General features: G+C 39.1%; 2 protein-coding genes across 3 annotated transcripts; both read left to right on the forward strand.

Moving 5' to 3' along the window:
* The first annotated feature begins 4,644 nt into the window (after positions 1–4,644).
* On the forward strand, positions 4,645–6,974 carry LOC147552350 (uncharacterized). The gene has a single exon (XM_086667670.1). The coding sequence runs from the start codon at positions 5,487–5,489 to the stop codon at positions 6,789–6,791; it is 1,305 nt and encodes a 434-aa protein (XP_086523796.1). The 5' UTR covers positions 4,645–5,486; the 3' UTR covers positions 6,792–6,974.
* Positions 6,975–8,531: 1,557 nt separating this feature from the next.
* Positions 8,532–11,980, forward strand: LOC147552351 (FRIGIDA-like protein 1). Of its 2 annotated transcripts, XM_086667672.1 has the most exons (4): positions 8,532–8,632; positions 8,781–9,567; positions 10,846–11,021; positions 11,122–11,980. In XM_086667672.1, the coding sequence occupies exons 2-4, from the start codon at positions 8,781–8,783 to the stop codon at positions 11,815–11,817; spliced, it is 1,659 nt and encodes a 552-aa protein (XP_086523798.1). In that variant the 5' UTR covers positions 8,532–8,632; the 3' UTR covers positions 11,818–11,980. The 2 variants fall into 2 exon arrangements, with proteins under 2 accessions (XP_086523798.1, XP_086523797.1); XM_086667671.1 differs by having other exon boundaries at positions 8,594–9,567.
* The last annotated feature ends 2,530 nt before the right edge of the window (positions 11,981–14,510 follow it).

Genomic DNA, 14,510 nt, shown 5'->3' on the forward strand with positions numbered 1-14,510 from the left:
ACATAAAGACCATTACGCAGCTTAGCACTGGTATAGAACATCTCACCCTTGTATAAAGAAAAACTCTTGTCCTTTATTATAGCGTGATATCCCTCTTTGTCTAACACCGACACAGAGATGATGTTCCTTATAGTCGGGTACGCAATAGCAATTACGTAGCACTAATATCAACCCAGTCTCTAAACTGAGCTCGAAAGTTCCTACAGCCACAGCAGCAACTCTTGCCTTGTTTGCGACTCGTAGAACCATCTCGCTCTTTGTCAGATACCTGACCTCCCTGAGCTCATCTAATTCTGAAATTATATGTGCTCCACATCCGGTATCATATACCCATGAGGGAGAGTCAGCCATATCTGCCAAATTGACCTCTATAACATAGGCACCGACTTCCACTTCCCTTTCTGGTAGCTCTATTACGCTTTCTTTCTTTGAAGCATCGAGAACTCTTCTCTGATCTTCCTCCCAATCTAGAAAGTCGTATAGATCTCTATCTAAACGTGAACTAATCCTATTTGCCATCTCTACTCTACAGAAACAAAATAAGGATTTTGCTAAGTACTACATTCAATGTTTACGCAAAAACACTTTTTGCCATATTATTCAATGAAAAAACGTCCCCCTATGAATAATACGATTCCAAGACCCCATTCCTGTGAAGCTAAGCGTACTTTGGCACTGCCCTTAACTTCACCCTCCTGGGTGAGTAACTCCTTACTGATCATATCTCATATGACTCTTGGTTGATGAATAACACTTATGTGTTCAATTCACCCTTTTGCCTCGAAATCCAAAACTCTTTTGCTGACTCGATGAGAATAACCATTTAGACATGTAGACCTCTTCATAGGTCTACCCGTATTGTCCCGAGGTAAAAGATGGCACCCTGCTTTGGCATGACCCACCATCGATAAACAAGGGCGCAACAGGTGTCTTAATCTGGGTAGGCATTACTCAAAATTCTTTTTGGGGACTCTTACGTTTTTGTTTGCATGCATTACTGTGAACTCTAACATAATCATACACCACACAAAACGTAAATAAGTAAATGCGCGCGAGAAAATAAATCAAGCAGATATGATCCTAGTATGACCCCTAACCTAAAAGATCTAATCTTCTTAGGTTTTTTTGCTTGTTTAGCCTCCGTTCGCCTGGATCTCCATCCTCGAACATCCATTGAATTCTCCCACTCGAACCACGATCTCATCCTTTGGCTCTTCAATGGACTTAATTGTACCCTAAACTCTAATTACAAGACTCAACGATTCGCAGATCGTATAAAACTTGAAATTAAATTAATTACATCGGGCACCCATCCGTGCTTAAAAACAAGATAGAACGATTCTATGGCCATACTAGAACCCGCATTCACATCCATACATACATAATAATATGACATTCATAAAACACCCAAGTATGTATGAGATTCGCTTACTCAGGTCGAATCTAGGTTTGCTATGTTCTAGATAGCTTTTCGGGAGATACTACCGACATCTCTATGTCTAACGTGCCTTAAGTCTAATTATCTCATAATTCTGACTAATGGCTCGTTTGGTTTTATCCTAAAAGATTTTGAAATCGTTTTGGAAAAACTCCGATTCAGGCTTTGGTGGGCCCGGGTCGCTTTCGGAAAAAATATGGTCAAAGTCGGAAGAAGAAAACCGAAACCTCCCACTTAAGTCAAGGCCCAAAAGACCTGAGTCTAACTCCAAAGACTTAAGTCAAACTTGGTCAAGGGACCCTTTGACTAGACCCAGTCAAGTCTCGGTCAAGGTCCGAACCAAGGTCGGACCCGGATTGGCACGTTCCAGACCGTGCCAAGTCCCTCGGGTGGTCGCGTCCTGGCCCTAGGCCAGACGCTTCCTAGCCCTGCAGACGCGTCCTAGACGCTCTGCCCAAGTCTAAGCTTCTCGGACTCCCAGTCCGAGACAGCTTCTGGTCTCACCAGACGCGTCCCAGACGCGTTCTGGAAGGTTCAGTCCTGGTCGCGTCCGGATTCTCAATCCGAGACGCGTCCGGACTTGTCTCTGTGGTCGCGTCTGGAAGACGCGACCTTAGGTGCTGGACGCGGATCCTTCGGGATCCCTGTCCGAGACGCTCTCGGACTCCCAGTCCGAGACGCTCTCGGACGCGTTCTTTGTCCGAGAATAGCTCGGACGTGTCCTAATCCTAGACGCTCTCGGATTCCCAGTCCGGGAAGGACTGGGACGCGTCCAGAGCGTCCGCGACTGGCCAGACGCGTCCTGGTCAGTCCGGTCTCCTGGACAGCACCCTGTTTTCTCCCAATTTTCGAAAAATTTCAACTTTTTGCTGCTGTTTTGATGATTCTTCATCCAAAACTCAGCAATTTGAAAACTCTTTTCAAAAAACCATCCACTTTAAAATTTTATTTTGAAAACTCTTTTCAAAAACACCAAATTTTAAAGTCTTCCCATTGAAACTCTTTCAATTTTCTATCCGATTAAGTCTAAATCTAATTTAAACTAATCAATTTCATGTCTAAATCCCTATTTAAACATAAAATCATCTAATCAATCAAGCTCGAATCTAATTCGACTAGTCAGAGATAGTTTCATGCAACCGGCTCGTGATGCCACTGTAGTGTTTTGTGTATCCTATACACTAACTAGTGTTGTAAGCGGAATCTCAAACATCTCATGTTTAACACTAGATTGCCCAGGATCGTCATGCATAAACTAATCAATGAACTAGAGAGGGATAAATACCTTAACGCGTTTTTCCCTCGAACCATTCCAATCGCATGTAAAGATCGAGAGCTCCAACTGTAGCTCCTCTACTTGAGACACCGAGTGGATAGACTTGATCTCCCTTCCTTTCAGACTGCTAGGACTTACTAGAAGGTTGAGAAGAACTCTTCTTCTTGACTAGATTGATAGAATGAGAACTTTTTCTCTATATTCCTCTCTCTCCAATAGCTGTATATTCAGAGAGAGAGAGAGCTGTATATTTTTCTTTAGAGAAAAATCCACACCTTTTCTGTTCTCAACTGACCCAATATATAGACAAACCCTAATTAGAATCTCATTCAGATTAGGTTTTCTATTTTCTGGGTCACAGAAAAGATAATTACCAAAATACCCTTTTTGGGGTATTTTGATAATCCCCTTAAGTGTGGCCGGCCAGGGCAGCCCACTATGGGCCTTATATGGCCGGCCCACTTACTCTGGTCGGCCATCTCATGGCCGGCCCAAAGAGCCTTCCTTCTATCTTGTCCCGAATCTCCATTCGGACCCTTTCGGCCTTTCCAGTTGAATCCCATCCAACTTTAGCCAGTTCTCGTCTAGTCAAATCTCTCCGATCAAGTTACCACTCTTATGTGTAACCCGTTGTAGGATCCGGTCTATGTTAGCCTCGAATCAACTCCTTGATCCGACGATCGTAGTTGGCTTCTAGCAAAGCATTACGACCCCTAATTGGACCGGACTGGATGATCTTTACGTGCGGTCATCGTTATCCTAACTGACAAATTGATCGCATTGCCACCTTGGTCGAAGGACATCTCCTTCAGACCGAACGGATAAATCCTTCATCAACCTCATCAAACATCTTCACAATCAACATCACACGTTACAATGACAATCTTTAATCCACATCCGGAGAATTCGAGAAAGCAGAAAAGAATTCGAAGTGGTGAAATTCAAGTACACGAAAAGAGAACTCAATTCCAGCGCAGACAGATTAGCTAAATGGGCAAGGAAGAAAAACGCGAGCAAAGAGTGGAAGAATGTACCTTGTATGTTAGTTAATAAATATTGTAATAACGTTGTTATTTAATCTATGAAAGCTAGTTAAAAAAAAAAAAGAGTTATTTCCCATATGGCCCCCTACTTTGTGACCAGCTTCCCGCCTGGCCCCCCACTTTACGAAAAATACCCATATGGCCCCCTTCCGTTATAACACCGTCACTCTCTCTCCTCCATCTCTTTTTCTCTCTCTGCCATGTCACGCCACATCATCTGTTACGCCACCTCATCACCTTCTCCGGCAAAGGTCGCCGGCCGGCGACCTTCAAACTAAAAAAAAAAATTTTTTTTTCTCTCCTCTCTCTCTCACTAATTTTTTTTTTCTTTCCCCTCTCTCTCGCTAGATCTAGAGAGAGGATTGATCCGTCTTGAACGGATCTGTTCAAGGTCGTTCAGACCTTGAACAGCTCGTTCAAGGTCCGAACAGACTTTGAACGGAACCGTTCAAGGTCCGAACAGACCTTGAACGGAACCGTTCAAGGTCCGAACAGACCTTGAACGGATCAATCCTCTCTCTCTCTAGATCTAGAGAGAGAGAGGGGAAAGAAAAAAAAATTTAGTGAGAGAGAGAGGAGAGAGAAAAAAAAAAAAATTTTAGTTTGAAGGTCGCGCGGCCGGAAATTTGGCCGGCCGGCGACCTTTGTCGGAGAAGGTGATGAGGTGGCGTAACAGATGATGTGGCGTGACATGGCAGAGAGAGAAAAAGAGATGGAGGAGAGAGAGTGACGTTGTTATAACGGAAGGGGGCCATATGAGAATTTTTCGTAAAGTGGGGGGCCAGGCGGGAAGCTGGTCACAAAGTAGGGGGCCATATGGGAAATAACCCAAAAAAAAAATGGATGAGAGTATTAATCCATTGCCCCTCCAAAAGTACGGTGCCCTGTGCCCCTATCTAAAAGAATTTTGAGTAAAATATAAACCGCACTTATAGCAAGACTGCAAGAACATAGATTTTAGTATAATTCTTTGACAAGCTTTTAACTAAAGTGGATATTTTAGCTCATAAAATAATGTTCTTTCTTATACCACTGTTCACTTGCAGTTTAATTCTTAATCTTTAGAGAACAATTTCATATTATCTCTCATTAATTCCTTCAAAAGGTCTTCATTCAAGAACTGGGTTGTTGACAGATCTGGATTTTCTGCCATAAATTCCGGTGGGATCAGTGTTTTTTTGACTTGAACAAAAGGCAAGAAAAAAGAAGTCCAAATTTCAAAGTAACTACTAGTTAACTACAACTCAAATTCAATCCACCTTATCTTATTAGTTTTGCTCTTTAACTTTTTCAATTCTTATGCTTAATTTTCTTCAATTTAGTGGTTTCAATAGATTTTAATTCCTTAATCTCTGTTTAGAAATCTGTGAGCCGACCCTAGCTACTCTGCCTTTTGTCTACTTTAACTTGTTTTACTCATTTAGCTTTATCTGTTTCTCTGATACTTTAATCTTCTAAACTGTTCAAAGGGTATGTGTTGTTTTTACACTTTTGGATCTAAGCTTTTATCTGTGTTAAGAGACTTCTAATTTTCTCCTAGGGTTCTGCCTAGTTAATTGTTGAAAGGGTTTAGTTGTTTTGTTGTTTGGGATCTTGATTTTTTATTTCTTCAAGCTTTGGAATCTTGGGTTTGTTTTTTCTGGTCTCATTTAAGCTTTTTGCTTTCAAAACAAGGTTTTTTTTGGTATCTACAAAGTTCAAGTGTGTATTTAAGAACTGTTCTGTGATCATGGATGCTCATAATTCAGATGTAGTTTCAGTGAGCAACTCTTTTGATATTACCCAGATGGAAAAGGAGAAAACCCATCTTGTTAATCAGAAATCTGGTGGTTTATCAGAGGAGATTGAGATTAGGAAAGAAATCATGGTGGAAGAACCCATTGGTGTTCTTGAGGTTTATATTCATGAAGCTAGGGAAATCCATAACATATGCATATATCATAAACAAGATGTTTATGCCAAAGTTTGTTTAACCAGTGATCCTGAAAATACTTTCTCAACTCAGATCATTAATGGTGGAGGAAGAAATCCAGTCTTTAATGAGTCCATTAAACTCAAAGTTAGAACAATTGAGTCATCTCTAAAGTGTGAGGTTTGGATGCTTAGTAGAGTGAGGAATTATCTTGAAGATCAATTATTAGGGTTTGCATTGATACCCATATCTGAAATTCTCATAGGTAATGGAATGTTAGCCCAAGAATTTTCTCTAACATCATCTGATCTGTTCCACTCTCCAGCTGGGTTCGTCCAGTTATCGCTATCGTATAATGGAGATTCACCAGAGGTTTTAGCAATTCCCGATCCTCGACAATCTTTAATTGGTCAAAAAACTATGCAGGATTCTGAAATACCCGATTCATTTCGAAATGATTATGATAAGATTGAGTTCCCAGATCCTCAAATTGTGAATGATGATAATCAGATGGTTTCTGAGTACTATGAAATTCAATCCAGCAATTTGGACTCTCGTAGCTCCGAGAGCTTGGGCGGTGAGTCTGAGAACGATAATCACTACAATTCAAATATAGGCGCTCGTGTAGCTGAGCTCGCTAGTAGTATCGAATCGATCACTGTTCCAAAGGTTGATACTCCAGGAAGTAGTGTTTCAACAAATGGGTCACCATTTGGTTCAGTTACTGCTAGCTCTCAAACCATTCCTGATACTCCCGGAGCTTCAAAATCTCCAAATTCTGAACAGGTTTCACCTTTCAAAGATGATAATGGCGAGAAGAAAGATGACAAAGTCAATGAGGCTTTGATCGAGACTAAATCTTCAACTCGAGTACCAAGTAAGTCATTTGGTCAAATCAAAGTGAATATTGAACCAGAGGAAACAATGGTGCAACAAGACATAGTAAATATGTATATGAAAAGTATGCAAGAATTTACAGAATCGTTAGCGAAAATGAAGCTTCCATTAGATAAACAAAATGAAACAGATCCAGGAAAAGAGAATTCAAGCTCTGATCAGAAGTTGCAGGGGTCAAAGGAGGCGAGCTCGAGAGTTTTCTATGGGAGCAGAGCTTTCTTTTAAGCTTTTGTTCGATAATTCAAAGGATACGCAGGTGAACTTTAGTCATTTAGAAGCATCACTTATTAGCAGTAGTAGTTGTGTGCTTGTTTATGTTTGTCGGAAACTCTAGCTTTATGCAGAAAACTAACTTTGTTTTATGTTATCATGTTTGTTGTTAGTTTGAAAATTTGATCCTTCATCTTCCTTTCGATTGTCCCTGATAGTTTTTAATCTGCATTTTGGTTCTATCTGTTATAGGATAAGCATATACCTTGTCTTTGGTTATAGGCAAGGACCTTTATCTTATAGGCCAGGTCTTTTGGTTAGTATCGACGCTTGGACTGATATGCCATCCCTTGTACCAACATGGACACACGGACTAGGTCTTCTGGATCGGTGTTTTTTTTTTAATTGGTCAGCGTGTCTCGAACCCTTGACCTCTAGGATGGTAGACTATACCTCTTACCACTCCAACCAAGGGTTGTTGACGCTTAGGTTTATTAGACGGAGAAGCCTGAGGTGATGTCGGGCAATCTCATGTCTACATATACCAGCGGTTATATAGACTAGATGTCCTGCCCATACCAACTCAGCATGTCGAGACAATTTAAATAATCTCGATGTACAAATCATATCTGCATACTTGTCCCTGTATTATTTTGCAATCAAATCTTACTCCGAACTCATTATGAAACATCTTCAGAATGGAATTAAACCAAGATCTTATTCTCTGCTTGTTATTCACCTCCCGCCAACACCCCCTCTTTCCCCTCTCATTGTTCCCACAAAAGACTGTCCGAGAGAGAGAAAGATAGTGGTTGTCGGAAATAGTAGTTGTGGTCCGAGGTGATTGAAAGATGAGGGAAGAATATAAGAAGTGGGTAAATAATCTGCACGACTGCACCCCTGTATATTTGTTGAGAAATTCTATTCATCCCTCCATTTTGGTCCCTCCCCCAGCCCTCCGACGGATATCGGATACGGATACACTGATGCTCGGTCCGCTAAATATCTGTATCCGATAGCTTATCGGTTCGGATACGGATATGCCTATATTCGATCCGATAAGCTATCGTTACAGGCCTAGTGCAGTTTAAATTTCAAATTGGGACCCATATGGCTCCTTTTGTTCAGCTACGCCACATTTCTTTTTTGAGAAAAGCTACGGCACGTTAAAAACTATAAACAAATACGATGCCAAATACCCCACACACAGATAAGATAAGATTGATCTTATAACAAATATTCTCATTAATTTGGGAGAAGTAAACCTGATCGATCATTCCACTCGCAATGGAAAAAAGTTAGTGACTGAAACAAATATGAGAAATTCTATTCATCCCTCCATTTTGGTCCCTCCCCCACCCCTCCGCCAATGTGACGACATATCACTTGGTGTGGAGCAATTGGAGAGAGAATGGTGAGAAATATATTCAAGTGATATGTCGCCACATCGGCGGAGGGCTGGGGGAGGGACCAAAATGGAGGGATGAATAAAATTTCTCATATTTGTTTCAGTCGCTAACTTTTTTCCTTTGCGAGTGGAATGATCGATCAGGTTTACTTCTCCCAAATTAATGAGAATATTTGTTATAAGATCAATATTTGTTATGAGAAATTCTATTCATCCGTATCCGATAAACAGATATCCGATAAGAAATTTTTTAAAAATTCGGATATTTTTAAAAAATTCGAATACGATACGGATCGGATGTCGAATATCCGGATATCTATTAACAGGCTTAAACTGCAGCCCTTTACGGGAGCGAGGAGAGCGCCTATAGGCAATCAGGGGGTGCCTAAGTGCCTCTAACTTAATAGTTGTGTAAAATTGCGGGAACCAATTGTTGTCTTAAAGATGAGCATCAAAGCTCCCTCATTTTCTTAATGGAAATCTTCTTCTGAGTTTATCTAGGGTTTTATTTACTCATCAATTAGACAATTAGGTTTTCCATCTAGGTTCTAAACTTGTTTTTGTTTGTTCTGTTCTTTTTGTTTTTGTTTGTTCAGATGGCTTCAACACCATCGAATTCTACGACAATTGAATCCATCGATACAAAAAAACAAAATCTTGATAAGGTATTAGAAAATCTTCAATCTCAATCATCTCTACTTTCTTCGTTTACCCTTCAATGGAAGGAATTGGAAGAACACATTGATTCGATTAAAAAATCAATCGAAGAACGTTTCGATGAGCTTGAATCGAAAGAGAAGGCATCCGTTAATGGAACTAAATCTCTTCCTCCAGTCAAAGAAAACCCTAAAGAAAAATCAGTTTTTTCTGAATCTGTTGTTCCTCGTCCTGAAATTAGGTCATTTGTTAGTAATATGGATAGTATGGGATTAAGATCTTATTTGACTAATCACCGTAAGGAAATTAGCAGTATTCGTAATGAAGTTTTTTCTGCTATTAAATTAGCATCTGATCCAGTGAAATTGGTTTTAGATGGGATGTTAGGGTTTTTCCCTCCTAATTCTAAAGGTGATAAAGATACAGAATTAGCTGCTACTAGAAGAACTTGTATTCTTCTATTAGAATGTTTGAAGGATATTTCCCCTGAAATTAAACCTCAGATAAAAGAAAAAGCAAATAAAATTGCTATTGAATGGAAAGGGGAGCTTAGTGGTGATGAAGAAAATCACTTAGAACCATTAGGTTTATTGCAGCTTGTAGCTACATTTGGATTGACATCTTCATTTGATGCGAACAATCTTATTGATCTTGTTGTTTCTATTGCTTGGAGAAAGCAAGCAATTGATATATGTCGATCCCTCGGGTTTGCGGATAAACTTCCAGGTAAATATCTGGAAATTTATAAAATTTTCACATTGACTGTGTTAAGATTCGTTGGTATGATTTGTTTCGCACACTTTTTGCTACCGTTCCCGTATCGGCATAAGCTGTTCTTCATTATAGACATTGCTAGTTGTGGTAATTCAATTGTAAATGGTTTTGTGCTATTATGTTTTTGTGGTCTTCTCCATTCAGATTTGTTATATTCTTGTTGATATCGGTATTAGGGAAGTTTTTTTTTTGAAAGAATCTTCCTTCAATTAAACTTGGAGTGAACCATTTATGTTTGTAGAATCCTGAGTGAACGTCTCACTGAAGGTTCATTGACGTTGTTGCTCTTTAATTGGACCACCACTGTGACATGAAAGGTCTAAACATTCACTCCTTTAGGACTAGGCGGTAGCCTTACTGCCATTACTTCCTGTCACTGGTCACGAGACCTACATTTTGTATTCGTGAATTGGCTTCATTTTTTCCACATAATTTATACATTTAGTAACGGATTTGATGATAGATTGCCAAATAATGATAGATGGGTTCGATGAGTTGTACTCACTTGCAGTCCCGCAGTAATGACTTATAACTCGTCGTCTCGGGGTCGGTTTGCATATTGCCGCAGCACCTTTACTTGTCTTAGTTTTGCTTTGGTAAATGTCATCTATGCTTCAGTCAGTGCTACCAGCCTACCACTGTCTCTCAGATTGGGTTGTCACCTTTACGAAGCATCTATCCTTGTCTTAGGGTTGTCTTCGTAAATGTCGTCTATGCTTCAGAACTTCAGTGGGTCCTACCACTGTCTCTCCAGGGTTAGCTCCCATCTTTTTGAAGAACGTCCTTGTCTTCGTTTGTTTATATAAATGTATGCTTCACTGTTGCTGGGGCGTGTTAGTTTTTTAACTAGAATCTTGATTACTAACACTCTAAATCCACTTACGGTGATCATGAATCTCCAAGGTCAGCCCTGACCTTTATTATTGTTTTATTCTAATGTTTCTATCTCTATCTGTTGTGTTGGATTCTGTGATGAATTTGTTGTTGCGGTCTGGTGCATTTCCTAGATCATTTTTGTCTTCATTGATATTGTTTGTACATTTTCCCCATGGAAACTCTGCATACGGGGTTTTCCTTATTTTGTGCGTCGGCATCCTAACAGATAATGTTACTATCTTATTGATATGCCTCAGTAAATTCCTTCCATTAGTTTGGGTTTGTCATTCTCTCTCTACACACTGAGGATTTTAGTAGTTTGAGAGCTACTACATTCTATCTTACATTTCACAGATATCATACAAAAGCTCATTGAGAAAGGAAAGCACCTCGAAGCAGTTAGGTTTGCATATGCATTTAAACTATTTGACATGTTTCCGCCAGTACCTCTTCTAAAAGCCCATAAGTCACAAGCAAAGAAGGTCGCAAATGCTGTCCGGGTTACGGAAAAACAGTCTCCAGTTTTGCAGGTATCTTAGAAGAAAATAAGAAATACTTTTTATCATATCCATTTTGTATTTTTTTCTTCAACTACATACTAGTGTTAATTTTCTATATTCACTTGCGCAGGATGTGGCAGCTAGAAAGCAGATTTCTGCACTGAAGGGAATAATCAAGTGCATCGAAGACTGCAAGCTTGAATCTGAATACCCACAGGGTTCACTTGACAAGCATATAGAACAACTGGAAAAGCTGATATCCTCGAAGAAACGTGCACAGACTGGTCCAACAACTGGCAGCAACCACAACCACCAACAGCAACGACAATATTCAGGAAATAAGCGTACATCCCCTGCATTTGTTGCAAACCAGCAACATTCAGGAAATAAACGACCTCGAGGTCCAGTTATGACCCAGACGCCATCAAACCCAACAACTGGTTTGATCTCTCCAGATCAAGCTGAATATTATATCCCACCTACAGAAGCTGAAAGGTATCATCACCCTTCAAGCTTTTTACGTCCTGGACTCGATAGAGTTCCCACCTACCAAGGCGGAGCCTCATCCGCCCACTATGGTGGTTTATCAGTTTCTGCTCCTAATAACACAGTTCCTCAATATCTGAGTAGTTCAGCTGGAGCCGGGCCTTATGGTCCACAGGTTAGTTCATTGAACTACGGTTTAAACCCAAGCTCGTCTAGGTCCCAACTCTATTCCTTCGAGCACCATCTTTCATCTGCTTCTCTGTATGATAGATCAACAGTAGGAAGTGTCGGTGGCCATGTTTTTCCACCGAACCATGCCCGCCCTTCCTACTATCCTTAAGCTATTGCAGTTATCAGCAGTACTGCTAATTTTGAAACACTAACTTCAACCTTGTTATTAGGTTTAGCTCTTCTGTATGATAATATGATTTGTTTTTTTTACTGCACTTGGAGAATGTGCTTTATCTCGAAAAGTTTCATCCGTATCACATGATTTCTGCTTATGTTCTTATGTGCATGCCTGTTTAGATTATTAAAAACTTCAGTATGTCATTTGGTTTGGCTTGACTGCTTCCTTTGGAGGAAGACACTGAAATATGAAAAGAAAAACATATTTTATAGAATATGATTTCTCTTCATGGTACTTGACTTGTGTAATTCATCTGGTCTGCCTTGATTCCAAGTGACCCTCTAAAAGTATGAGGTTGTGTTTCTCTCTTTATTCTGGTTTTCTATCTCTGGGCAGAAGAATCCTAAGAAAGGGTATTTTCTCCTCTCAGATAACCTTTGGAAGGTTAATTTGTTTGTGTTGTATTTTGGAATATTATGAGATATTCAGATCTGAGTTATGATAGGGTTCAGGGGATGGTGTGGTGTCGGCTTTGCCTCCTTTGTCCGGTATCCTCTAGTGTGAGGTGGGGATGACACTCGGCGTGTTAGTTTCAATTTAGGTATCCAACTACTTAGAATTATAACTCATGAATAGTATAAGGATGGGATCTCGCTGTTAGAGTTTGAATGGGCGGTTAACGAGCTTATCACATCTTTGATGTATCAATGCCAAATGTAACGACATACGTTGATCGTAGTCGACTTCCAAAAAAAAAAAAAAGGATGGGATCTGGTACTAGTTGGATACCACCTACAGTAGTAGGCTTGATATCTTATCAATTTCAATCGGATGCTACTCGAATCAACACAAACTGTTCAGATTTGGTTGTTGAATAAAAAGTTATCCGATGACATCCATACTGTATCGTCACTCTAAATTTGTCCTGTTCCAACTATTGTATTGCGATAGCCGATAGGTAACCTCCCATCTTCCCAGAACCCAAATTTATAGCCTCCATCCTGTTTCCTCTTTGTTGCATTTATCCATATGAACATCATATTCCTAGTAGTAAAGAAAAGTAGAGCTTTTATAGAAAAACTGTGGTGCCACAAAAATGTCTTGTTCTCTACGTTTTCTAGTTTTAAATAAAAGTATTAGTTAAAGAGTACATAATGGGATTTAATTGGGATTATAGCAATGATCAAATCACATGTATTTCTTCTTTTACCATGAAAGTGCAAATTAATTGTGGAATATACTGTAACCAGATCTCATCATGATGTTGTGGACTAATTGCAGACAAATTTCGTGTCTACAAAAATAGGATTCCCGCTTTAAACAAACCTTTTGGACTTTGCTTGTTTTGCATTATTAGTAAAATTATTTAAGTTATTTGGTACTCAAGGATGCAAGATCTCCTTATTAATTTGTTTGTTTCAATCAGTTTAGTTTTTATATCTACTTATGGTAGCCTTTCAACAAAAAAAAATCTACTTATGGGAACGTATAATTAACTTGTCCGTGCGCTGAAGTAGAGCTATGCATAGACAAAATACTAGTTTTTGTAAAGACTTGCAGTTTTTGTAATGTAAGCCCAAATGTAAACATTATAATTTTAAGGGAAAAGAGTTTCGGATTTTTTGCTTCAACACTCTTTTATAAGACAAGTTTAGTTATAGTAGAGGTTTAAGTGGAAATGCAACCGTATGTGCATAAGTTAGTTGTAAATTTCAAGCAAACAATCAGTTTCAAGCAACTTTTGCTATCTACATAAAAAAAAAAAAAAAAACTTTTGCTTTGTATTTTTTTGGGATAGAAGGTAAAAATACTCTTTTGTGATATATTTATTACATATGGTTCCTTCTACTATGTTTTTCTATGGACACGCCAAGTCTTTTATTTGTTTTTTCATTTTCTATTTTTAACGTTTAATGTTCAAGAAGTGAAAAATGTATACACTAACGAAAGTATTATAGTGTTTTCGATGAAATGTAAGGAGAACATTCCATTACATATTATTGGGCTCTGAGTTTTTTTTTTCTTTTGCAACTGGTGCCCCTTAGCTTGAAGTAATAATTCAATATCGGCATAAAATGAGACACGCTAGGGAACCAACCACAAGAGTCACATATAGGGGATAAAATCAATTGAAGTGATTTAACCATAGTATTTAAATGTATACATATTGTATCGCATTGCTTCAAATGACGAATAAAACAACTTTGGGATAATTACAACCTCATGTGGCGAAAAGCCGACAACAAGGTGCCAAACTTTTCTGAATGCTTATCCGAGACTCAAAAATGGCTTGCAGATCTACAATTTGTATGATAGTATTCGTGTGAAGAGAACATATGTTATAAATTAATAACGAAAAATTTTAAGCCCACTTACTATTTTCTTTTTTTTTTTGGATTCAACTACGATCTACGTATGTCGTTACATTTGACATTGAGTGATACGCTCAATAACTGCCCACTCAAACTGAAACAAGACTGGGCCTATAGCCCAACAAAACACTGGCCTAAAGCTCAACTACATTATTTACACCCTAATAATCCCAAGTCAAATAACCAAAGATTCCACCTTCTCTGGGATTGAACCTGAGAACTCCAGGTATTTCTGGAGTTTATGTCAACACCTTGGAACCACTTGGGCTACCAACTGTTGACTCTCACTTTCTATTTTCGACTGGAAAGAAA

Source organism: Eschscholzia californica, unplaced genomic scaffold, assembly GCF_041429995.1.
Source record: "Eschscholzia californica isolate CP2 unplaced genomic scaffold, dmEscCali1.0.p SCAF_3, whole genome shotgun sequence".
In the NCBI taxonomy this organism is placed as follows: Eukaryota; Viridiplantae; Streptophyta; class Magnoliopsida; order Ranunculales; family Papaveraceae; genus Eschscholzia; species Eschscholzia californica.